The sequence below is a fragment of the Pocillopora verrucosa genome, chromosome 7 (assembly GCF_036669915.1).
Source record: "Pocillopora verrucosa isolate sample1 chromosome 7, ASM3666991v2, whole genome shotgun sequence".
NCBI classification, from domain to species: Eukaryota; Metazoa; Cnidaria; class Anthozoa; order Scleractinia; family Pocilloporidae; genus Pocillopora; species Pocillopora verrucosa.
Window position 1 is genome coordinate 17,515,597 of NC_089318.1, and position 25,373 is coordinate 17,540,969.

At 37.9% G+C, this 25,373-nt stretch overlaps 2 protein-coding genes across 2 annotated transcripts; both read right to left on the reverse strand.

Annotated features, from left to right (window-relative positions):
- Nucleotides 1–2,807: 2,807 nt before the first annotated feature.
- On the reverse strand, nt 2,808–16,652 carry LOC131784827 (polycystin-1-like protein 2). Its single transcript, XM_066170242.1, has 15 exons — nt 16,418–16,652; nt 15,908–15,988; nt 14,606–14,728; nt 14,127–14,240; nt 13,128–13,920; nt 11,569–12,157; nt 11,044–11,229; nt 10,406–10,531; nt 10,026–10,220; nt 9,170–9,430; nt 8,107–8,817; nt 7,160–7,393; nt 5,337–6,635; nt 4,854–5,022; nt 2,808–4,501 (listed from the first exon to the last, which is right to left on the reverse strand). The coding sequence occupies exons 1-15, from the start codon at nt 16,650–16,652 to the stop codon at nt 2,808–2,810; spliced, it is 6,810 nt and encodes a 2,269-aa protein (XP_066026339.1).
- A 2,815-nt stretch (nt 16,653–19,467) lies between these two features.
- Nucleotides 19,468–20,486, reverse strand: LOC131784829 (oncoprotein-induced transcript 3 protein-like). Its single transcript, XM_059101659.2, has 3 exons — nt 20,258–20,486; nt 19,825–19,905; nt 19,468–19,643 (listed from the first exon to the last, which is right to left on the reverse strand). The coding sequence occupies exons 1-3, from the start codon at nt 20,484–20,486 to the stop codon at nt 19,468–19,470; spliced, it is 486 nt and encodes a 161-aa protein (XP_058957642.2).
- Between the last annotated feature and the right edge of the window lie 4,887 nt (nt 20,487–25,373).

The window sequence follows — 25,373 nt, forward strand, 5'->3', positions numbered from 1 at the left end:
GATTACCATGAAACCAGAGAAAAGTCACATTTTCCTTGTACTACGATGAATTGTGAAATATCAAACAATTCGAAAAACACTATATGAGAAAAATTACTTCCACTTGCATAAATAATTGATCGAACACATTACCAGTCTAATCAAATGAAAAACTTTTCTTTGTTACGTTAACGCTCAAGCTTGGCAACATTTTGAGGTTCGCTTATTTGTTGACTTTTCAGACCGTGCAAAAAGATTGCTCTGAGTTGTATAAAGGGCGGGTAACGCTATCCGACGGATAATTCGCTATCCGGCGGATGTGATAGCTAAACGTATAGCGTTATTCACCGGATAGAGTTTTATCCAGTGGATAGCGTTATCCAATCTTCGAACAACTGGGGTCTGATTGTTGCAGATCGTTTTCCTTTGTGTTACTCACTGATATTAGAAACTATTTAGAAATGCTTCCCAAAAAAGGATTATTTACTTTTGTTTCATCTTAAAACAATATTCTGAATAATAGTCCTCGAAAAACATATGACAATAGCAGTTCGCGTGAAAATTAACCAGCCGTCGTTACCAACTGATTAAATATTGAGTAAAAGAAAGAAAAACGTAGGGGGCTTGACAAACTTTTTTTTCTATGAACGACATAATCAAGCCATCTGTTAATTTACACACTTGATTTAATTAGAATTCTCACTTTTGAAATAGTCAATCTTTACTCACACTGTGAAAGCCAGATGTGTTGACCAAATGTGTGTATATTAGCCTACTCAAAATGAATTTTTTGTCAACATAACACATCGTAGATTTTTCTGGTACGTTTGGGCACCTGCATTAGCATAGAAATATTAAATAACTTTTTCACTCTTCCTTAAAAAGTGGGACTGAGGATCATGCATCATAGAAGAATTAAAGTTATAATGCCTTTGATTTCTAAATGACTTTTAAAATTTGACATACAAAACTGAACTTTGAAAAATATCGATGTGGACTAGGGATATGGTGGACGGCGAACGGCAAAAAATGAAATTGCAATTCAAATTAATAAATAGGCAAGTAAAATACTTCAAATTTTCGTATGGAAACTTGTTACCGCTGGTGTCTCATAGGGATCTTCCATTAAGACAACCTTTTTTTTTTATGAACGATGCGAACTGCTCTGTGTCTGCCACATAGCTGCGTCTCTATGCTGACAATACAACTACTAATCTTGCTGATGACTTGCCCATCATATTTGAGTAATTAATCAACATTGGTCTGCAGAAGGAAACGAACTAGCTTGCCCTTAGATTTTCGACAGCAAGTACTCGTAAGACACAAGCCCATATCTTTGAACCTTTAAGGTACAATCATGAACTTCGCCTCAATGGTGCTCCTATCCTCATCACTAAATGATTGGAGTTTATGTGTGTAACGGTCGACTCCAAATTTTCATTACGGGTTAATGTATCGATCGAGCCTTAGGAGACATCTGCTAGAACAGCCGCCCTGAGGAGAATGAGAGGCCAATTTTTAACCCTATAAGGATTATTGCGATCCTCCTTTTCTCGGAATGAATGACACCCAAATTGCAAAGCCTGAAGATTCTAAGTATTACAGCATAAGATAAATCCTTGGGTATCATTGTTGAATTAATTATGAAAATTCCGGAGCAACTAAAAGATATTAGAGTCGAATTTTTATTGGGCGGTCACCCACGGGAAATGGCGGAGTGACCGCTTCATGACAGGACGGATAATGCATGCACTGTAAGTACCTCCCGTTGTTCCATACAAAGCCTAAGAAAAGTTTTCTAAGGCTTTATATGGGACAACGGGAGGTACTTACAGTCCACGCGTTCTCCGTCCTGTCATGATACAGTTTAACCGCTTATAACGGGTTCCACAGAACAGGAGTATTTAAAAAAAACGGTAAAAATTGCCAAACCAGTCCATAATTGATCACTTAATGTATGAAAAAACTCACTCGAAACACTACTAACGTATGGTAAAAATGGATTGGATCATATTTGAAAAACTAATGGTAATTCTATTTGAAGGCATGTTTCTTACTTTAAGTGACCGTTCAATAAAGGTGACAGACAATACAAAAAGGCCGTTGAGGTGACCGCGTTCGCTTAACAGAGGTAAAAATTACAGTAATCAGGAGAAAACAATTTCAAGACTTTAACAACTAAACGCCTAATACAGGGTGACCGCTAAATACGGTACCGCTTAATACAGGTTCGACCGTATCAAATAACTGATCCACAATATTTGCAAGACTTCCTCATCAACACAATAGTAGTGGTTGCCACCCTAAGGGATCTGAAACCAAAGTTAGCCCCGAGAATCCCGACTCAAAATGGCATCCTAGTATCATTTGCTCATCCTTGGAATAATTCGCCCTCGTCTACCCGTGATGTCTCAAATTTATATGTTTTAATAATATTTATTGAATGCTTGACTTAAAGCCTTTATCTTTTGCCAGACTGCAAGAATACATTTCCCTCAAAATGTATGCAATACATACGTGTTAAATTGCAGTTGTGCAGAATTTATTCCGAATTTCTTACTTTTTTCATTCGGTCATTTTTTTACCTATTTACTGATTTAGTTGACATCATCCACTGTAATTTTCATGTGCACATTATCCATTTATGCAAGTGCTTTTTATGCCTCGCACAATAAACAATTGATTGATTGAATAAGTAAGTTGGAACAAGTCGTTGATATGATTAAAGAACAGAAAGACATCACTGTATCTCAAGACGGTCAAGTTTGCTTTTTGACGCTTTTTGCTATTCCTTGGGATCTTTCTTATCCATATTTTCACTGGCACCGTTAATCTTCATCGTCGTCGTCGTCGTCGTCGTCGTCACCGTTAACTTTTCTGTCTTCGCCGTCGTCGTCGTCACTGTTGCCATCGTAATCATCATCGACTTCGCCTTCGTCATCATCATCGACACCGTCTTCTTCTTCGTCATCGTCATCTTCATAGTAATCGTCCAGTACATTCCAATCTGTCATGATATTATAACGTTTTGCGTCGGCGACGTAACTAGACAATTTATTGTGGTTGATAGTTTTAAAGCCTGTTTCATTAGTGGAACTTTTCACCAACAAATGTTCTGGTCTGTATGTTTCCCATACTGAACACTCTATGAAGTCCCCACTATTTCCTACTGGGGATCTTCCCGTCCTGGATATTTTCTGTGTGCAGCTGCGATACATGACTGGTGTCCACTCAAGTGAAAAGGCGTCATTTTGAACTCCATCAGGGGAACTTTCCGCTAGCGAAGAATCTGGCTCGAAAAGTTCATGGTTCCTCCAGTTCTGGTTTCTTTCAGATTTCTGTCCCAATACAGTCTCCAGGATTCTTTGAATAATAAATTGCGCAAGCTCATAGTCTTCTCCTTCTCTGTCAGCGTTCGAGGTCGTATAATATTCATTTATTACGGCGAGAAACATGTTCAAAATAATTACGCTGGTACTACAGAAGAAAGTGAAAAAGAAAAGGCTGCCTATGATGGGATTTGTTTCCTTTAGCTTATCCACTGGGAATGGTTGTCCCAAAAGCATTAGAAACTGAAAGAAAATACCGTCATGCACTTGGGCGAACATATCCACATTGGACCCAAAGGCTGTGAACCCTAATAGTGCATGGGCCATTGCTGTTATCAAAAACACCATGAAAAAGGAAGCTATAGGTTTTAACAATCTACGAAGTGTCAATGTAAAAACAATTATTTTTGGATTGAAATAGAAGCATTTCAGAAGACGTAGTGTAGCAATTACGGTAGTTACACAAATAGCCACCTCTTCAAACTCGAACAAAAGTAAGACACGATGGAAGCTGACTGGAAGGTAAGGGTTTTCTTTCAACTGTTCGAAAGTCTTTGTGGCCACCTTGGTCCGCATCCACCGCAGTAACATCGCTGATGATGCCGTGAGTATCTGCAACATATCCAACAAATTCCACATCGACTTGAAATAACAACACCTTTGGCGGCAGAGTTTGATGCATTGGACAACGAAGAAGCAAACAAGAAGAATGCCAAACAACAACACGAACAACAGATAAGTGCTTTGAGCTAAAGAGTTCGTTGCGCTTAAAGGCAAAATTCCATAGCTCTTGAACGTGCCAGCGAATCCAGAAGGAAGGACTTCGAAGTAGTACGTCATCACTGCGAGAAGGTTACTTGGTGGATTATACAATGAGAACTCCACCAGCACAGCTCTGGTCTGACGATCGACCCAGTGGTTTTCTTTCAAGTCGTTGATAATCCTTTTAGCTGTTAGCTTGTTGTAGCCTAAATTAGCTACGTATCCTCCACCACTGTAAACAGCAAAACGGCCCCAAGAATCAAAGCCGCCAAACCTTCTGTCTGCATTATATTCCCAATTTTCTGGGCACAGAACTGAACCATTCATCTTTCTTAGGTCAATCCAACTTCCTTTTTCCTCCTTTGTGGGGGAATAGAAGTCGAAACAAGATGTGACTATGTTTTGAAACAATTCTTGAACTTCACAAGAATCTGCAAGGAAAAGAAAACGTTTCATTATTTGAACATGACTGTTTCAGTATCTTAAATCCCCTCTTTGGTGAGTTTGTGGAGCTCATCCGTACATTGCAAAATCCATCTCAATTTAAAAATCCATCTCAATTTAATTATCTCTGCTCCTTCATTTGTTTCCATTAGAGCATTAAAAGTCGTTCAAGTTTTGATGGGTCTGAATTCTGTACTCATTCAGTTTCGTCATCACTTTTCCAAAAATGGAATTTTCGGACGTGGTGGTTATAATCAAAACCAGTGAAATAGGTTGACTGCAAAATATCAGCAACAAATTCCAATAGAATAAACTCTTTTTTATAGATGATATACTTACTTTCCTTGACTCTTAGCTGCCGCAGACGAGGCATACCGACCAGAATTGATCGCTTATTGCCAATATATTCTGAAACTCTTTCTTCATGTCCATTGTACCAATCGTCAACAAAAGCTGCCGGCAAAAAAATGTTTTCGATCCATTCCCAAAACTGAGTGGCATCGGTAATCTATTTTTTTAAATGTTTAAATATTCATCAGCATACGAGACAAAATATTCAAATAAATCTTAATAAATGGGTGATTCTCTATTTGCAATAACCGCATGTATGATAAAAGCTTCCAGGATCGTCAACAAAGGATTAAAAAGTTGTATAATAATCTAAGAAAAAGACGTACTCTCCAAAACACTTATATTTTCTAGGTCCTACAGAAACTATTGGCTCCTTCGCAAGGGTTGCAAGTTCGTGTTTTAATTACATGCTTACCATCCTTGTGATAATATCGTTATATTTTTGCCTTGCTAACATAAAAGCCAACGCACCTCATAGCGTCCCATATTTTGAGAAAACTGGAAGCTGTGCCCGGTGGCCGTATTTAGTTTGTGTCTGTGGTCATTTTTGTCTCCATAACAGACGATCAATAAGAGTGCAAAGAATGTCATTGAAGACAAGAGTTCCTTAAAGTACGCGTACATTTTCTTCTCATTTTTCTTATACTTTCTTGCGCTTTCAACATCCATGGATGAAAGATCTACAATACTAGCTAGCTGTTCCCCATTGTGTCCGTTTATTGACTCTGTTTCCTTTCTTATCCTCCTACCATATCCACACCCTGAAGCTACAATGACGGATGCGATAAGTATCTTGATGGGCTGTGAGATTATAACGTCTGCAGACAGCGAAAGCACCACGGATTTTAACCAACGAGCCGACTTCTCTCCTCCCCACATAAGAGAGTAAAACACTGTGAAAAGGGCAGAAGCGATTGCAGTACTTACACAAAGAAACCATGCAATGTAAACACAAAAATGAGGGAGAGTACACAATACTTTTCCCTCACTTTTCACGTAGTTATACCTCCTTCCTTGAGTGTTTATCTTTGGTTTGCTTTTACGAAAAAGAAGCACAACTAGCAGACTTGCTGGAAAAACAATCAAGGCACTTTCCAAAGCGATTAAGAACTGACTAGGAGTCATTGAAAAAGGCCCAATCTGTATTCCCCTCTGTGATAGATTCTCTGTTTCATAAAACATGGCGGATGTTACCATTGACAACAAGAGAAGACTCCAACAACAGGATGCTCGCTGAACACGAGTGAAATGATCTCTTGGCTGCTTCCAAAACACTGACAACCACAAGTGATCGTCAGCGAAACCATTTCTTCGTAATGTCCTAAATTTTCTCTTAAATTTATCATCTGTTTTGAAATCATCTGCATAAAATCTCCTTGTGGTTTCACCGTCATCTCTTTCTAGTGCAAGCCAGCGGTGACAACTGAATAGCCATTGCTGTCCCGTTTGACAATCTAAAGCTACAATCTCGCTGATAAACCAAGATGGGTCCTCTCCAGAAAGGTCATGACCAATCTGCACAAAATTTATCTCGCCTAGCGGCATATCTTGTCGAAGAAGGAAATTATCAGTGTTCCCTTGAGCAAATAGCCTCCTGTCACATGGGATGTCGCATGTCAATTTGATAACGTCACTGGTATTTTCAGTCCCGTGAAGGGTCATGGATACATTGGCAGTAGTACCACAACTTTTCCATCTGCCAGTTGTTATGGACACCTCATACACATATTCACCCTTATGATGCCCTACCAAGGGCAGAAGAGGACTGTCCTGAAAAAAGCAGATCGCTTAGAATTAAACACTGACAAACAATTAGTGTTCGGGTGTGCAAGAAACTGTCAAAGATTGTTTTATTTTAAGCTCGTCTCAACAAATGCTTTATTCAGCGTCTTGCCTACAAAATAGCTGTGAAAGAAATCTAAACATGACGCGAATCACAGTAGCGAGAGTTTTAGGAGTTATCCACCTTTAATTATTTTCCCCGAAATAACTGTGAGTCTAAAGGTTAAATGGTCATTTAAATTCAAATTATAAAAAACTTAAGCTGTTAACTGGTTAAGTTTTCTAAGCCAAGAAGTCATCCGTGCAGGCGAGATGCGATTAACGAATCCCGAAGAAGCAGTACAAAATCAGACATTGATGCGAAGCTTCAATTTTTTGAGGAGCTTTTTCTTTGATTTCTGTACTTGCAGCTCAACTGCAACGATCATTTCTTGAGCATTTCGTTGTTTGAATTAAGTATTCTCGTAGTATCTCTAGCTTCGTCGAATAATTTTTAATGATATGGCACCAACCTTTGTGGCATCCACTTTGTCAGCCCTGCGTGCTTTTACCAAAACAAGAAAGTAGAACAGAAAGGTAGAACACAGTGTTATCAAGACGAGAAGGTCATCAGGATCCACGTTGTCAAATGCCTGCTGGACCAGTTGAAAGTCAATGGTATTTGGTGCAACAAGAATATCTCCCCCAAATGCAGTCAAGTGATTGCAGAGACATTTCAGAGATGAATGGTTTGATTCTCGGCTAACCTAAAAATTAGTCCGTGCATTAATGGCGATCAGTTTACTGTTCTAATTTTAAATTACATCAGGTCCGAAAGGAAAACAACTGTTGGTGTGAAGTGCTCTTGATTCGGGTTATATACTGGGCTCATATACCCGGCTTCCATGAAACGATTTTCAGCATTAAGCTAAATGAGTTAAATTGCTCACCTCCTACTCCTATAAAGTCTGTAAACACCGACATTGCCACAAGAATTTCTGAAAACGATTCAGTGCTCTGGGAAAATTGGCTCGAGTTCTCTATTCTCGGCAAAATTAAAGCTTTTGTATCTTAGAAAACGCGATAGTAAAATCAAGACTTCTCCCATAGTAGTTTCAGAGGAAAATTGCTAATAGATAGTTTAGATATGTAGTTATTTGGGTTTCTGTCTCTACTTATTCGCTTGTATAAAAAAAAAATAACCGTTGTAGTTGATGATGATATTTTTTTTCTGCCAGAAATATTGCCCATGTATCTTGGCTCTAGAGAACACCCACTGCTTACAAGTGCTATCTTGAAAAGGATTAGATTGACTTACTGAGTACAGTAAGTGAGTATAAAGTTATTTTTCATCTCCAAAACACACCAAAGCTTAAAACCAATATTCAACAACTTCCGTTAAATGGCCTGAAAAGTAAATTCTTCGTCCTTTAATATAGCTACTGACTTATTTAATTCTACATAAAGTTTTTTTTTTCACCTTGCATCCTTCATTTGTCCATCTTTGTTCAGCATCAGACCAGAATGCACACCATATTGTCTCAACTTGTAAACTGTAGTTAACTGACTTATCAGAGTCGTACTGAGGAACAAGAATGACATACTCTACTTGAGGAGCAACCGTCGGAGGAGGATCCTTGAACTTGATGCACTTCTCTTGCATCGCTCGCTCTGGAAGAATTGATCTTCTACCTCTTGACGGAGGCAATTCTTTTCGAGATTCACTGTTCTCCAATAAGCCAACGTAATATTTACCTGCATATTTACTCTTTACGACGATAGTATAAGAGCAATTCTCTCGTAATTCGCAATCGGGGTTAATAGATGTTTTCTCCTTGGATAAGTGAATCACCTCGTCGTAGGAAATCTCTGTTGGCTTTTCAGCGAATTTTACATAGACAGTAATAGAAGCTGTTGCTTTAGTTGTAATGGTCAATTTTACGGTGGTGTTGACCTCACCAACGGTTATCACATGATATTGCAACCTGCCAGGATTCAGAAAATGATCCGATCGAGTGCTGTTCACGGGATCATAATTTGTTACTGGAATGTCAATTTCTATGTTCGAGGGAAGGTCAGCTGTGTTGAGAGCTCTCCCAGTGCCGTCCTTTAGGGCAAGGCTGACAACGTTTGATCTTATTCTGCTGCTGCTATTGTCCGTCACATATGGGTTAAAATTATAGCTCACCATCTGCAAGACATTAGAAAGGATGTGGAAATAAAATTGATGAGGTTGTAGATTTATCAACAGCGCAGGGTGATAAAAAATATTTTTCTCCTTTCAGGATTTGAACTGATTTCGCGTCACGATGCGCATCCATCATCAAGTGGCTAACAATAAATACTGTGGCATCTTTCAATGTTGTTCAAGTCTTTTTCCTGAAATCACTCGGTTAACATACCGCCCTGTAAGGAAAACCGAGAGATTCTAGGAAAGTTCATTGCCATGAGCATGTCAAATATAAAACATACACCAAATTTATAGATATCTACCGTGATTGGCTCACAAATTTTATGATTTGTTAACTGAAAAAGTTACAAACCTCTACCCAGACCTCGGAGGTGTCGCCGACCCAACTTTTCAATGCCCTGCTATCCAGATATGGGATTACAAAATTGGTTTTTCCATCGCTGATTTCTAAAAGGCTCAAGTCATTTGATTCATGCTTTCCGAGCATCGTCGATTGAAGTCCATTGCGTATGGTGCTGTATTCTTCTCCAGGCAACTTTAACGATAGCAGTATGTTGGTTGTCATTTCTGTCAGCTCCTGGCAACGGGCCAAAATTGTCTTTCCCATGGTTATCTAATATTATAAAAAATTTTAATGCTACTCTCATTCATTACCAATAGAACAAGAAGGAATCCTTGGGAAGAGGAGGAACAAAGGGATGGAGATTTCTAAAACTTAAAAAAAGGAAAATAGAACCTTCAATTTTCCTCTCTCTTACTTAGGAATTAACATATTTGTAGGCTCAGCGGATTTTCGAATTTTCGATTTGCAATGCCTTGGCTGAGCCTTTCTGATGTATTACTAGGCTTTACCGTTCTACTTGTTGATAAAAGAGAATTGAAGGTCTTTTCCGTTTTTTGCTTTGTTCGTTTGAATACAGTGTGTAATCACGCCCTGTCTAACTTCCTTTAGAAAAAGAAAAAAGAGCTTTTCCCTTTAATTCTTTTATCTTATCGTTTTCTAGACTCTTCTTTTCTACTTTGATCAGTCTGGCGAGATTAAAAAATCTTGTCAACATGGGTCAATAGGTTGGTGTAAAATTCCCTCTCCTAGAAATACCTTTTTCACGTTTGCTCTATTGAAATTTTCGTCTTTAAAATTCTGAGAAATTAGTTGGTTGTAGTAAAGTTCACTTGAATTTAGAAACATGTACTATTTTTAAAAATACCTCTTCCCCTTTATCAAAGTTGCCTGACAAACTACCCATGAGGAGTCGTCTGGAGCTGGAATCCATGATATTTGTGGTGCAATGCAATAGCAATCTTGCTCCCTCGAGAAGAAGACGGGTTTCAGAACTACGTTCGTGCACATTTTTCAGTGAAAGCCAGTTGGACATCTCCTTGAACTTATCCAGAACAGTGAACTGGAAGAAAACAAGGTCAATGTATGTTTTTGGGTGCGACTTTTTTTATTATGCAGTTGATTTATATTTTTATTATGCTAACTCCTTGTTAAAAACTTCTTGCTTGAACTTTACTATAATTCGGGATGTCGAAAAACGTTAACTTTCTGAGAGGTGCATAAGGGAATTTGAGATCAGTGTCATACCGTTGTATTTTTCCAGATAAGAGCGTCACCCATTGTGGCTTTCTTTAAGACAGAAGTAACCTGGAGTAACCGCTCCAGTTTATCAGTCGGAACTTCACAGATCTTAGAAATAACGTAATTCTTTTTCTGTGCAAAGGAAAGAGTACGTAATAAACAGAAGCAGACATGTAGCAGTCAAGAAAAATAAACCTAAATCTATAAGCCTCCAACAGTTACGTGCCGTTGGCCAAATTAGTCAGAGAGAAAAGGAAACGGAAGCGCTGAGGTAAAACGTTTTTGTGTATCGCTTTTACTTGTGACGTGTATATTGGGATTCTTTCAGCTGGATTTCATTGACAACTTTAAAAATTCCTTTATAAAATTTTTTTGCGATTCATCTGCAAACATCATTATGCGACCGGAATCACAATTTGGCACTATAAAAACCCCGATGAGTAGGAACTAATATTGATTATTTTGATAAAGTTCAGATATAACGCAAATATATGAACACGCTAAGAGTATGGAGAAACACTTTCATGTCCTAACCGCTTCCTAAGTGCTTTATAACCAAACAGAGCACAGTCAAGGCGACTTTATTTTATTACTTCAGTTACACGCTTATGTTTAAAGTCACTTGTTCCATGTACTGAACTTACTTGCAGGAGATATGCTCTTTCGTGATCTTCCTTCGCGACCATTTTGAGTAAGAAAATAAGGGTGCCTGCCTCTTGCACTGCCATATTTGTTTGTTTCATTTTAAAATAAGAGTCCATTTTTGCAATTTTTGCCTCCAGCTGATTGTGGTTCACTTCTTCTGCCGTCAACAAGTATGATTGATTCAACTTAAAAAAAATGGTAATAAAAGGGATGTATTTCAGTAGACCCTTGACATTCACAGGTTATTTCGGAAAATAGTACATCAATGTTGATTTCATGCAATTTCTGACAGTGCGACGATCAGTCAATTTCACTGTCTTCTGCATCCTCTGATCTAGTGCACTGTTAGAATCGTACAATGAAGTTGGACAGGCAAAAAATGTGAATAATAAAGACAAGAAACAAGAAATATTTGGGTTTTCTTTGCGCATACTCGCACTCACTCGAACACCCAAACGAGATTGCCCTCTAGTAACTGCCATCAGGATCATTAAGCAGTCACTTAACCTTCTATAGATGAATACCTCGAAAGAAAATCCTGTTGTATCTGCTGCTCCCAAAACATTTACAACTGCAACTTTAAAACGAACCACATTTTCTTCCACAGGTGGAATGTAAACAACACTATGTGGCCAAACTCCAGAGGAAAGCATGTCGAGTTCTCCATCTTCCAATTCCCGGAAGAATTCGTAGCTGAGTGGCATGTGTTCGTCTCTCCAGCCTTGACAGGTAATGTTTAGCCAAGATCCTACATCTTTCCTATCCAACTGCACACCATGGCATGTTCCTCCTGATGGACTTGCAACTGTGTCAAATTGGTATACAGCCCAGCCAAATGATCCGTTTGCAGATAGAACGTCGACCTTGATTTTGTAGGAGGATCCGGGCTCAAGCATTTGCTCCTTAATTACAAGGTTTTTCGAATCCACTTTTGTACCCAGGAGATTTTTAAAGTTTATCTGTGTAGACCATTGGGGATGAGAACTGTTTCCATCCTTTTTCAGCAGGCTCCATTTATACTTGAGGGACACAGGACAACGAATTGAATTGCAGTCGGTTCTTAGGGAGATGCGAGATGATGCACTGGCTGGTGAGTCACAGTCCATAGTGCACCTGTGCAAAGAAAATAAGAAGTGATCCTCTGCTCATCAAATCGTCTGTATTCGTCCTTATGCATTGCGTTAAGATGGTTCAAATTTGCAAGGAAACGAATTTATATCATTGTTAGTTTCTTTGATGAAGATGTTAGTTTTAAATAGACAACTATGCCACCCTTTATGGAATAATTGCTTATGTTTTTGTCTGTATTTACTTTCATTGCAACATAACCAATTGAACATTTGTGTCTTAGTTGGAAAGCCATTCACAAGAGAGTGGTGTTGTTTTCAACCTTCTTTTGACAAATAATCAACAACGATTAGATGAGGGTTTTGCGATATCCAGAATAATCAAGGTTATCAGCCGAAGCCAAAGGCTGAGCCAGATAATCCTTACCGAGACCTTAAACATTCTGGATATCTCAGAGGCCAAAGCTAATAATTGTTTAATCATACCTTGAATAAAAAGAAAATATGTTTTTGCTTTTGCTTGGTAAGCAACACAAAGTGCACCCGCTTGACATGAGGTCCCTTAGAAATCATGCACCGCAGTCATACATGACATGATTGCTTATAACCTCGAGTGACCTTGACATTATATTGAATAAGCTGCACCTAGATGACGTCCCAGGCGCTGATTTCGAAAATCCACTGTACGCTTTCGGCCGATCCGGAAAGAGATGGTGAGTTGAATGAATAATAATTTAATATATCTCTCGGGATTGCATAGAGATCAGTAGATTTTAATCTATTCTATATTGTTCATTCTGGGCTCTAAAAACGGGGAAGAGGACAGCTCATGTAAGATACTAAATATTTCAGCAAGTGGCAACCATCAACTACTTTGTATCCACTAACTAAACTATTTGTTGTTGTTTGTTCTGAGCAGTAAGATTAGGAAAGAAACTTCTCTGGTCTTGGATTATAAGAATTCCAGCCGGGCTCCTTTAACCATCAACGACTTTGCATCCATATACTATACTTACAAAATACGAATGTCGAGTACATCTTCGTCGCCAACATGAATAATCTGTATGTCACTTGCTTCGCGGATATCCTTGGTTGCCGTCAGAACCATATAGTATGCTTGATTACTGACGAGTCTTTTGGTATCTAAGGTCACTATGGCTTCTCCCTTGCCCTGAAGAAAGATATTGTCTGGCAGCTGAAAGAGGGTTCCATTTGCAGCCGCATCGACAAGTGTGTTGGATATGCCATCTGAGCCTCGAAAGGTGGCGTCAGGCACTGGAGTATAATTTCTGGAAACGTTGGATTGCGTTATTGTTAAGCAAGTCCAATCATAGTTCACTCCTGAGGAACTGCCAGCACTAGGGCTAGTGTCATACGAAGCACTGGCATCCAATAAAATTGGTTTATCTATGGATCGAAAAACTTCAGTTCCTCCGGCAATGGAAACCTTCAGTGCCGAATTAAGGACTTCGATGAAAGCAAAGTCTCGGGCTGTCAGCTTAGTTCCAGATGTTCCTCGCAGCTCAAATGTTACAAGTTTAAGCCCTGTCGACAGCAAGTTTGGCCGTATGTTCAGCTCGAGAGTGTCGGGCACGAGCAGCTCTGGTTGATCAGAAATGTTAAAAGGTGACAGCGACAGTTGGCTTATTTTCCAGGAGAACGAGCCCTGTTGCGCAAGAAAGTTCTCCATCTTTAAAGATGCAACCAGCGTTCTTGTTTGGTCTCGTCTAAACTTCATTGGGCTGCTTGGTTGTGTATTAATACCATGAATTGAAACCTCTATTGAATTATCGATATTTCTCAGATCGCCTAAAAATGGGAAAAAAGAAGTTATAATTGGAACTCCCAATTTCGTTTGGAGTCCTCTATTTCATTACGTAAAAAAACCGTTGTTGAGACGCAATTCGACGTTGAAGGATAATTATACTCTGTTTGAATATTGAATCAGTAATTAAATGACTCATATTTCAATTTTATTTATAGTTAGAGTTAGTCTACTTTCTCTCATGTATTACTTTCTGTTTGTCTTCGGCATGGATCAACTTCTGGATCTCCTGGGTAAAAGTATTTACACCAGCAATCATGAACGTTAAGTGATGTCTGGATCCATAGAGAATGTTCTGGACAAGCTGAAATGACATACAAACAATTCAATACAATCGTGTGAAACATCGGGAAGAAAATAAGTATTTTTAACAGCAGATGTACGCCGGTACATTAAAAGGGGAAACTGTAGTTGAAAAGATGTTTTCGGTTATATCGGAGCCTCTTTGGTCCGACAAAAAATTCTGAGAAAAAATTTGTCTGACGGATACCACTAGACTGTCAAAGCTCACAAAGAGGGGCCACATAGTAGGCAAACTGCACAACGAACCCACACCTGAAGATCAAGTTTTCAGTGTATGACAAAACTGATCAAACATCAAGCATGTCTTATAGAAGATGCAAATCTTGAAATTTCTTTTGTAAGAATAATGAAATAGAACATTTGTACCTTCACACCATGTTCCATTTCCTACATATCCAAACTGACAGTGACAAGTATAGGATCCAATCTCGTTATGACAAACACCATATTTATGGCAGTCATGGTCTCCGCTCGCACATTTGTCCAGATCTATCAGTAGAAACCAAATGTTTCACTTTTCCACCCTGCAGTCTCGTCATCAAAACGGATCAAGAAAAATTTAAAATAGTTCGTTTTATCGCTTGGTATGATTTCGACTGCGGTAAAAGCAAGATAAAAAGACATATTCCCATGCGTTTAGGAGAACAATCAATGGGTAAGAAGTTATTGCAGCTTCTGGGAAGGCCTCATAGGTCTTGTTGGGTGGTATAGAGAAATTAGTTGCCGAATTGTAGACAGGAGACTGTTTATTTCACTCTTTAGATTTCATCGAAAGATACGTCAGTGAACCGGAGGCCAGTTCAGGTTACGAAGCACAAGAGAGATTGATTCACACATGTAGGGTCACATTTCCTAGATCCATTTACCAGTATTGTTGCATTGTTTGGGACACATTGTAACTAATCTAGTTGTGATTTAGGAAGCCAGTGAAGAATGGTATCACAATGATCGAGATCAGAACATGACAAGGCAACCTTGTAACTAAAGCGCACTTTTCAAGATACCTAGAAGGTCGTAACGTTCAACTTCACGATCGAAGTTGCAAGAGTTCATCTATAATCCAAGGTATAAAAGAGAGTTCGGCGAGCAATTCCAAGAATTTCAAATGATTAAGAACTAGTCTCTGTAAGAATTAAACATCTCGGGGAATAAATTTTGCATGCAGTTAGGCACTCAGGGGGATGCACAAAAATGCCCTAACAGCTGATTTGCAACTGGGTTCTACATGAAGTACTACCGCCTGTTAGGTTTGGAACGCCGCATGTTTTACTTATTTGCTACAAAATTCCATTTGATTTATATTTAGTCATTATGTAGTGAGTTACGTGATCTAAAAATTAAGGCGTCGGTAGAAATCGTAATCATTGCTGAGCAGAAAATATTTTTTATCGTGGGCGCTACATTTTTGCAACGTCTTAGCGTTCTCCAAGTTTCATAGCCGATAAAAGTACGACGCGTGCAGTTAGTTAGTAAAAGAAGTCTTGTTGCATTGTTTGGGACACATTGTAACTAATCTAGTTGTGATTTAGGAAGCCAGTGAAGAATGGCATTACAATGATCGAGTTCAGAAACAACGAAGGCATGAATTATCCCTTCACATTCACAGAAATCAGTGAATTCTACCAATGTTCGTAAGGACAAACAACGCTTACTTGCTCTGACACTCACCCCTGCACGGATCTCCTTCATAACCATTTTGACATGGACACTTAGAGGAACCACCAGATACGCGACATGCGTCACTTTCGTCTGAAAATATCATTTAAAAAACTGTACCAGAATAGTGTTGTGTGATTATCCACCAAAGTCAAATCATTTTCCATCCAGGGGATATATTTCTCTCTATTTAAAGAACCCAATCTTCTCCTTTATTGAATTTGACTAGCTTCCCCATTTCTGCAGTTGGTAACAGTTTGTATTATCGTATGTCACATTTTAACTTGGTTTTGTAAGAGAAAAAATGCTAGATTTCATTTTACGCCTGGTTTGGAGCAAAACACGAAAACAAATTTAATTGTGCAACATTAGGTCATATTTTCTTGAATTGTTTCTATAAATCGCTTTGGAAAATTCCCATTATACAGTTGAAGTTATTTTCTTATGTATATAAACCCCTAGTGGGTTTTAAGAAGAATACTGAAGTTATCCAACTTACGTAAAAAAAAAAAAGGTACAAACCGTTCACACCGCAGTAACGACGAGTGCAGCTACCCGGATTTTGTAACTCATAAATATAGTATCCTCTGCAATTTCGTATCCGAACTGGACGTGACCATTCACAGCAGTTTGAGTGCCAGTGAAAGCACACAACTGTCGACACCAATTGGTAAACCTCAGAGGGATGGTTACCGTTAATCCAGCCGACTGCGTGAGTATTACAACTTTCCTTTGGAATGCAGTATGTCGCCATCATTGTGCCAGCGGCCCCGGTGAAACGGTACCATTGGCCACTTTCAATATGATTATCACAGGAAAGATTGGCTGTGGAGTGTTTCCAGTATCTTCCTGCCTCATTTAGTTCTTGGTACTGAGAAGGGTTACATTCAGCTGGTATCAAAGCTGTTTTAAGATGAAATACTATGAGAGAGTTACATGACAAGGCAACCTTGTAAATAAAGTTTCAAGATACCTAAAAGGTCGTAACGTTCAACTTCACGATCGAAGTTGCAAGAGTTCATCTATAATCCAAGGTATTAAAAAGAGTTCGGTGAGCAATTCCAAGAATTTCAAATTATTAAGAACTAGTCTCTGTAAGAATTAAACATCTCGGAGAATACTTGGTGCTGCGAAGGATTACACTCAGCTGGTATTAAAGCTGTTTTAAGATAAAATACTTTGAGAGAGTTACATGACAAGGCAACCTTACAACTTAAGCGCACTTTTGAAGATACTTGAAAGGTCGTAACGTTCAACGTGATGATCAAAGTTGCAAGAGTTCATCTCTAATCCAAGGTATGAGATAGAGTTCGGTGGGCAATTTCAAGAATTTCAAATGACTAAAATCTAATCTCTGTAAGAATTAAATATCTTGGGGAATGAAAATTTTCAACCCCCCCGTCGAATGCTGCATGCAGTTAGGTGCTCAGCGAGGATGTACAAAAATGTCCTGACGACTGATTTGCAACTGGGTTTTGCATGTAGTACTACTGCTGTCAAGTTGTGATATATAATCTCAGAGTTTACGAGCGTGACATAGCCGAGAAAGGCTGAGTCAATGACGCGGGCTAAAGCGCACGAGGTTTAAATTCATGGAAATGGAAAAAGAGGCTGGCATTTAAAATCGAAGCGTTTTGTTGTAGTTAAAGGCATTTTCCTTTCCTGTGTTTTTAAGGAGAACAGTAATTGTTTTAAATAACTAGGGGTTTTCAAATTTTTTGGAGGTTGTTCTGTAAAGAAGAACGGCTAGAGAAACATTACCTGGAAGCAACAGAACGGAAAATCAAACAGGCAAACGATTCAAAATCTGTTTTCCGCTTCAAAGCCAAGTGCATGGAAAAACGGTTTTCAGCTCTGCCTTTGAGCGTTCAATTGTGGTTTTCCCTTTTTTTATTCTTTCTTTCATTAGAGTGTGCAGAAATCTGCTGAAATATCGAAAAAAAATATCCGTTTTTCGTCTTTTTTGGATCGACCAAAGCAAACGTTATGGAGAAATACGTCACGCCATCGTGATAATGTATATGTCTATTGACAAATGATCAATGTTAGGATAGTTTCGTGTAAATCAGCCGACTGTAACACGTTACAAATGACATAGAAGTATAGCATTGTATCGTCAGAGGATTTAGAATTGCTAAAATTCCCATGAAAGAAAGTGCAGCACTCCGAATCTGGATGGTATCTAATGATTTGAGGTCAGTATAAGTTTGCAGTTACCTCAAGTAGTCCTCCATGAAAGCTGATCGATTTTAACGAAAGAAAATGACAACCAGGGGCAATAATCCTCTTAGGGATATTTTTCATAATATAATATCATTTTAAAGCCATGCACATTGCATTTGTCCGAAACTTTTGTTGTTGGAAACATTATATGTTAACATCGCCAAAATATGCAATATCTGATTTGTGAGTTTCGTTCGCAAATTGCCCCTATGAAAAGTAGAGGCTTTCCTATAAAGATTTTTACGTATTTAAAACTAGAATGTTCTAACCATTTTGGTGCTTAGTTTCAGTTGCAAACTGTGCCAAGATAAATAATTGATTAGTGTGTTCACCTTCACTCTCAGGGAAAAGTGAATGCATTAAGGTCAATACGAATGACGTTACTATGTATGGTAGAGGTACCAATTTGTAGAGTTGTATTGAGCTTCGGGTAGAGAAATAAACAATTTACACCCTTTTGGCGATGTTTTTGTATGAAGATGAGGGCTAGGCTACAAGCAGTCTTACCGCGGCAACAAGACTGCTGCAACCTTTAAAATAGCAGTTTTGTGCATCCCCATGACTACCTAACTCCATGTACAACTGAAGGGGAATCAATAATTTCCATTTCCCAAGATGTTGGTGATTCTTACAGAGACTAAGAAGATAGTATCAGTGAAACTCATCGTTTTGGAATTTTTTCCATACGTAAAGCAATGAACTATAAATATTACAATACATCATCAGCTACTGAAATTAGGATTAACGCACAACGGATGATAAGGTCTGGCTCTTGGTATGAACAAGAGGTTATAAACTTTTGGTTTAACGTTGACAATATTTTTATGGCTTACCAAAAAAAAACCTTTTTTCCTTGTTTTGTTGCAATTCAAAATTTTTCGCATACTCTCCAATAATGTCAGTTTAATTCTGATATTAGGACAATCCAAGCAAACACATTTTTCTCCAAATGAGACTTAGGATTAAGATTCGAAAGTCCATGTATAAGGGTTAACCTGAGTTTTCACTTTTGTCCAAGGTTAACCCAAGAAAGAGGTGCTCAATAGTTCCTTTACTACTGAAATTTATATTTAAACAAACCGGTTGGTGATCGCGTGAATTCTACTTCCTTGGCATAACTTTCAATTGACAATATTTGTATTTTTTTTTTAAAGACGTCTTTTTCCTGCTCTTGTTATAATTTAAAAATTAATCGCATACTGAGCCATTAGAAAGAGGTGAAAGAAGTGGCAAAACATATTTTCCCTTGGAGATATTTGACAAATATTGTTTTAGCCATCCACTCATCTATTAATCGCTGTTTTGTTTTATTCCTTACTTTAGTTAATTCTTCACATGATTGAGAAAGGTTATTTACTGTACTTTTCCCAGTTTATCCACCGATTAAATTCGTGAGTCTTACCGCTACATGAATTGCCATCACCGGTGTAACCCTCCTTGCAAACACATTTGAAAGAACCGTCAGTATTGGTGCAATTTGCATTTGAGTTACAGTTGTGGGTGTTCGTTGAACACTCGTCGATATCTGTCAAAAATAAAGAAGATAAATTTAACATTCACGATGATTAAGGTCGGGTGACAGGCTCGAGTAACAACTTTAAAACGTTCAAGTTTTGAGAATGAAGTATCCTCTCACATTCACAGAAATCGGCGAATTCTACAAATGTTCGTAAGGACAAACAACGCTAACTTGCTCTGACACTCACCCCTGCATGGATCTCCTTCATAACCATCTTGACATGGACACTTAGAGGAACCACCGGTTACTTGACACGCTTCACTTTCGTCTGAAATATTGTTTAAAAAACTGTACCAGAATAGTGTTGTAAAATCAAATGATTTTTCATCGAGGGGGTATATTTCTCTCTATTGATAGTACCCAGTCTTCTACTTGATCGAATTTGGCTCAGTTCCCCATTTCTGCTGTTCACAACAGTTTATGTTCTCGTTTGTCCCATTTTCAAGTGGTTTTGCAAGAGAAAATGTATTTTATTTTATACCTGGTTTGGAACAAAACACCAAAAAAAATCACTAACCCATTTTTCAATTGATGTTATTTTCTTGAGTACATAAACCCCTGTGTGGGTTCTAAGAAGAATACTGAAGTTATGCAACTAACGTAAACAAAAAGGTACAAACCGTTCACACCGCAGTAGCGATTTAGGCACCCAGTCGTTTTTAACTTATAAATATAGTATCCACTGCAATTTCGTATCTGAACTGGACGTGACCATGCACAGCAGTTTGAATTCCGGTGAAAACATACAGTTGCCGACACCAACTGGTAAGCCTCAGAAGGATGGTTACCGTCAATCCAGCCGACTGCCCTGCTATTACAACTTCCCTTTGGAATACAGTAGGTCGCCATCATTCTACCAGCGGCCCCGGTGAAACGGTACCATTTATCACTCAGTCTAATATGATTATGACAGGATAAATTGCTTGTGGAGTGTTTCCAATATCTCTCTGCCTCATTTAGTTCTTCGTAATGCAAACACTCAGCTGGTATAGAAGCTGTTTCAAGATGAAATACTTTGAGTGAATTTCGAGACAAGAGAACCTTATAACTTAATCGCACTTTTGAAGATACCTAAAAGGTCATAACGTTCAACTTGATGATAGAGGTTGCAATAGTTTATCTCTAATCCAAGGTATGAAACAAAGTTCGGTGAGAAATTTCAAGAATTTCACAATGATTAAGAACTAATCTCTGTAAGAGTTGAACATCATGGGAAATTAAAATTTTCAATCCCCCTTCAGACTTTACATGTGGTTGGGCACCTAGAGCGATGCACAAATATGTCCTGACACTGATTTGCAACTGGGTTTTGCACGTAGTAACTGCCACTGACAAGTTTTGATTTATTTAGTTTTTCCTGAAAAGAAAAGCAGCAAGAGAAACATTGCCTCGAGGCAACAAAACAAAAAATTAAACATGGAAACGACTAAAAATTCGTTTTCAGCGCCCAAGCCAAGCGCATGCACAAACGTCATTCAGCTCCGCTTACGAGCGTTCAATCGTGGTATTCCTTTTTTTTTTTTGTCTTGTTTTGTTTTTTGTTTTGTTTTGTTTTGTTTTTCTTTCTTAATTTAGAATGCGCAGAAATCCGCTGAAATATCGAAAAAATATCCGTTTTTTGTCTTTTTCGGAGCGACCAAAGCAAACTTTATGGAGAAATTCAGCGTCACGCCATCGTGATAGTGTATAATTATGTTTATTGACAAATGATCGATATTACGATAGTTTCGTGTAAATCAGCCGACTCTAACATGACACAAAAACATAGCATTGTATCGTCAGAGGATTTAGAATCGCTAAAATTCCCATGAAAGAATTTATTCTCTTAGGGATATTGCTGATAAGATAAGATCCTTTTAAAGCCATGTGCATTTATTTGTCTGAAAAATTTGTTGTTGACAACATTGGATGTAAACATCGCCAAAATATGCAATATCCGATTGGTTCGTTTCGTTCGCAAATTGTGCTATTAAAAAAAAACTTTCCCGCAAAGAGTTTTGCATGTTTAAAAACTAGAATATTATAACTAACTAGGTACTTAGTTTCAGTTCCATAATCCATTTTTTTTGGAGAAACTTAGATAACCTTTTCCCCTACATCAAAAATGACCGAAACTGTGCCGAGATAAATAATCGATCAGTATGCACATATTCACTATCAGGGACAAATTAAATGGATCAGAATAAAGATAAATTATGTTACTATGTACGGTAGAAGTACCAATTTTTTTTAACGTTGTATCGAGCTTGAGATAGAGAAATAAACATTTTACACTTTTGGCAATGTTTTTCTATGAAAATGAGGGCCTAGGCTGCAAACAAGCAATCTTCATTACCATGAAAACAAGACTGCTGGAACTTTTAAAACAGCAGTTTTGTGCATCACTCCTGAATGCCTACCCGCATGGAAAATTGAAGGCGTGTCAATAATTTTGATTTCCCAAGATGTTGGTGATTCTTACAGACACTAAAAAGATACATTAGTGACATTCATCGTTTTGGAATTTTTTCTATACGTAAAGCAATGAACTATAAATATTACATTACATCATTAGCTTCTGAAGTTATGATTAACGCACAGTGGATATGTGGTAAGGTCTGGCTCTTGGTATGACCAAGAGATTATAAACTCTTGGTTTAACGTTGACAATTACAAAAAAAAAAGCGAAGTGATTTAATTCAGTTTAACCTCCTATTTAATAACTGACACAGTTCCCTGTTGTGTGCATGTACTTGCTACTGGTATCAATATTAATATTCAAAGAAAGTTTGTGATTTCTTCCTTTAAAGGCATGCGTTCACCTTAGCGGCTTGGCGGGCTATTCCCAGTCCTCTTGTTTCGTTTCAATTCATACGTAGTATGCTTGATAGTCTTATTTCCAAAGTGTAAATTTCAACTTCACAAATTTACTGCATTGCATTCAGGTTGAGAACGGTCTTTAAAGTGCCTTAAATGAAACATGCTATTTCATTCTTATGATGTTTTCCTTCCTTTTAAGTAGTCGTTGTCGATGGTTTGATTTCAGTTTCATAACACTCGAAATGTGTTGATTGTTTATTTAAGCATAAACTACGGGATAATATCCTTCTTACCATTCGACGCAGCTCCAGTTCCTGACATTAGAACGAGAAAAGTCCATTTCGTCGTTAGCAAAGACAAGAAAATCTGTTGCAAGTAGTTTGTAAAGATGATTTTAGATATATGAAAATTCATATATTTGCATTGCGGTGGAGAGATGAAATTAAGAGATCCTCGCAGCTAAGAACACTACCGAAACGAGTAGTTGTAAATAGGACCTGAAAAAAATTCAGGCCCGAACGGGATTTGAACCCATGACCTCTGCGATTGAGCTAACAAGCCAACTGGGAGCTGGTCAATGAATTGGGTCTAAATAATCATTCACTTGGATGTTTATTTGGACCCAATTCATTGACCAGCTCCCAGTTGGCTTGTTAGCTCAATTGGTAGAGCGCTGCACCGGTATTGCAGAGAATCATAGTTTGTAAAGGTTAAAATATAATAGTGCCTTGGGGTTGCCATTAGGCAATAGTTATCTTACCTATTGAGACGTAATTATGCTGCACTTAAACGTATCAAGCAAGGATTGGAAACTGTCAAATACTAACCAAAAAAAATATAGGAAAAGCTCTTTATGTTTTAAATCTACTCACATCATCCTTTTAAGAAAAATTTACCTCAAATTGTTTTGAATACGTTTGCTATTATTTCGGTTTGCTGGCGAAAAATCTCAGTGTCATTTCCTTTATAGAACTTAAATAAAGTCAAAAAGGTTTTCAAAAGTTGTAATAAAAATGAACTCTAATTTGCTATGAAGGCATTAAAGATATCTAGGAATGATGACATCGGAGTAAAATGAAACGACCTACTTACCATTGGATTGATTGGCAAGAATATTCTAATTTTTCCCGGGAACATTGCTTGTTCTCGCAACTTCTCGTTAACCTTTTTTCATTTAGTTTACTTGAACTCTTTCTATTGCAAAAATCTCTCCCAAACACATTCTTCTTAATAATTTATTAGTAAGTTTTATTTAAGTATTCACGCTGAGGTCCTTTATAATGTCATAAGAAATTAAGAGACACCCAAATCCTAAAGCCAATACCGTGGCATTGGACCACTAGGTCTCATAAACAATCTTTTTTGCCTGCCGATTTGAAACTAAACATTAAACTATACAAGGTATTGATACCCTCTGAGTTGTTTTCTTTTCTTTATTCATGTGCTTAGTGAAATAACCTTCCTGTCACTATCTAGGTCGGCCACTCTCAACAAACGTTTCAGGTGGAAAACCACAAAAAAGAGCCTCAAGAACGAATTCAAGTTCTTTATTTGAAGACTGTAGATTGCTAATTGATATGCAACCAGAAAAAGTCACGTTTTCATTGTAGTACAATAAATGGTGAAATACCAAACAATTCGCAGAACATTAAATGAGAACAATTATTTCCACTGGTATAAATAATTGATTAAACACATCACCAGGCTAATCAAATGAAAATCTTTTTGTTGTTAATGCTCAAGCTTGGCAACATCATGAGGTTCGCTCATTTATTAATTTTTTTTACTGACTTTTTCAGACCGTGCGAAAAGATTACTCTGATTGTTGCAAATCATTTTCGTTTGTGTCATTCACTGGTATTTGAAACTTTTCAGGACTGCATGCCTCTCAACAAAGGATTATTTGCTTTTCTTTCATCTTAAAGTAATATTCTGAATAATAGTCCTCAAAAAACTTATGACAATAGCAGTTCGCGCGAAAGTTAACTAGCCGTCATTACTATAGGGTAAAAGAAAGACAAAAAAAAGGGGGGGGGGGTTTGGAAAACTTTTTTCTGTGAACCACATAATCAAGCCATCTGTTAATTCACACACTTGATTTAATTGGAGTTCTCAATCTCAGTCAATCTTTACCCACGCTGTGAAACCCAGATGTGTCGACCAAATGTGTGTATATAAGCTTTCACAAAATGAATATTTGTTTTCATCATAGCACATCGTAGATTTTTCTGGATGGGTCAAGCATGAGCACAGAAATGTAATATGTGAACCTTGTTTGCTCTTCAAAAAACTTTTCTCGCTAAACATTATGATGTTCATTGATCAATGTTGATCTCTAAGTGACTTTTAAAGTTTTACTAACAAAACTGGACTTTTTAAAATACCGATGTGGATTAGAGATGACAGACGGCGAACGGCAAAAAATAAAATTGTAATTCAAATGAGTAAATAGGAAAATAAAATACTTCAAATTTTCGTATGGAAACTTGTTACCGCTGGTGTCTCACAGGGATCCTCCATTAATAAAAGTTTTTTTTTTTATTAACGGTACGAACTGTTCTGTGTGTGCCACATAGCTGCGTCCCTACATCTACTAATCTTGCTGATGACCCGCCCATCATACTTAAGCAATTAATAAACATTGGCTTACACAAGATAACAAAGTAGTTTGCCCTTAGATTTGCAACAGCAAGTACTCGTGCGACACAAGCCCATATCGTCGCACCTTAAAGGTACAATCATGAACTTCGCCTCAATGGTGCTCCTATCCTCATCACTGAACGGTCGACTCCACTGATTCGGACGGTCGACTCCAAATTTTCATTTCGGGTTGGTATCTCGCTCGAGCCGTAGAAGACTTTAGCTAGAATCACCGCCCTGAGCAGAATGAGAGGCCAATTTTGAACCCTATCAGGAGTGCTGCGGTCCTCCTTTTCT

Excerpts from the sequence above, each read along its gene's own strand:
- LOC131784827 (XM_066170242.1), bottom strand. The coding sequence starts at position 16,652 with ATGATGGCGACATACTGCATTCCAAAGGAAAGTTGTAATACTCACGCA. Across the intron at positions 6,636-7,159 it reads ACAAAGTGGATGCCACAAAG|GACAGTCCTCTTCTGCCCTT; the intron begins GTTGGTGCCATA and ends TGCTTTTTTCAG. Across the intron at positions 5,023-5,336 it reads AAAATATGGGACGCTATGAG|ATTACCGATGCCACTCAGTT; the intron begins GTGCGTTGGCTT and ends TTAAAAAAATAG.
- LOC131784829 (XM_059101659.2), bottom strand. The coding sequence starts at position 20,486 with ATGGCGACCTACTGTATTCCAAAGGGAAGTTGTAATAGCAGGGCAGTC. Across the intron at positions 19,906-20,257 it reads TCGCTACTGCGGTGTGAACG|ACGAAAGTGAAGCGTGTCAA; the intron begins GTTTGTACCTTT and ends ACAATATTTCAG. Across the intron at positions 19,644-19,824 it reads TGAAGGAGATCCATGCAGGG|ATATCGACGAGTGTTCAACG; the intron begins GTGAGTGTCAGA and ends TATTTTTGACAG.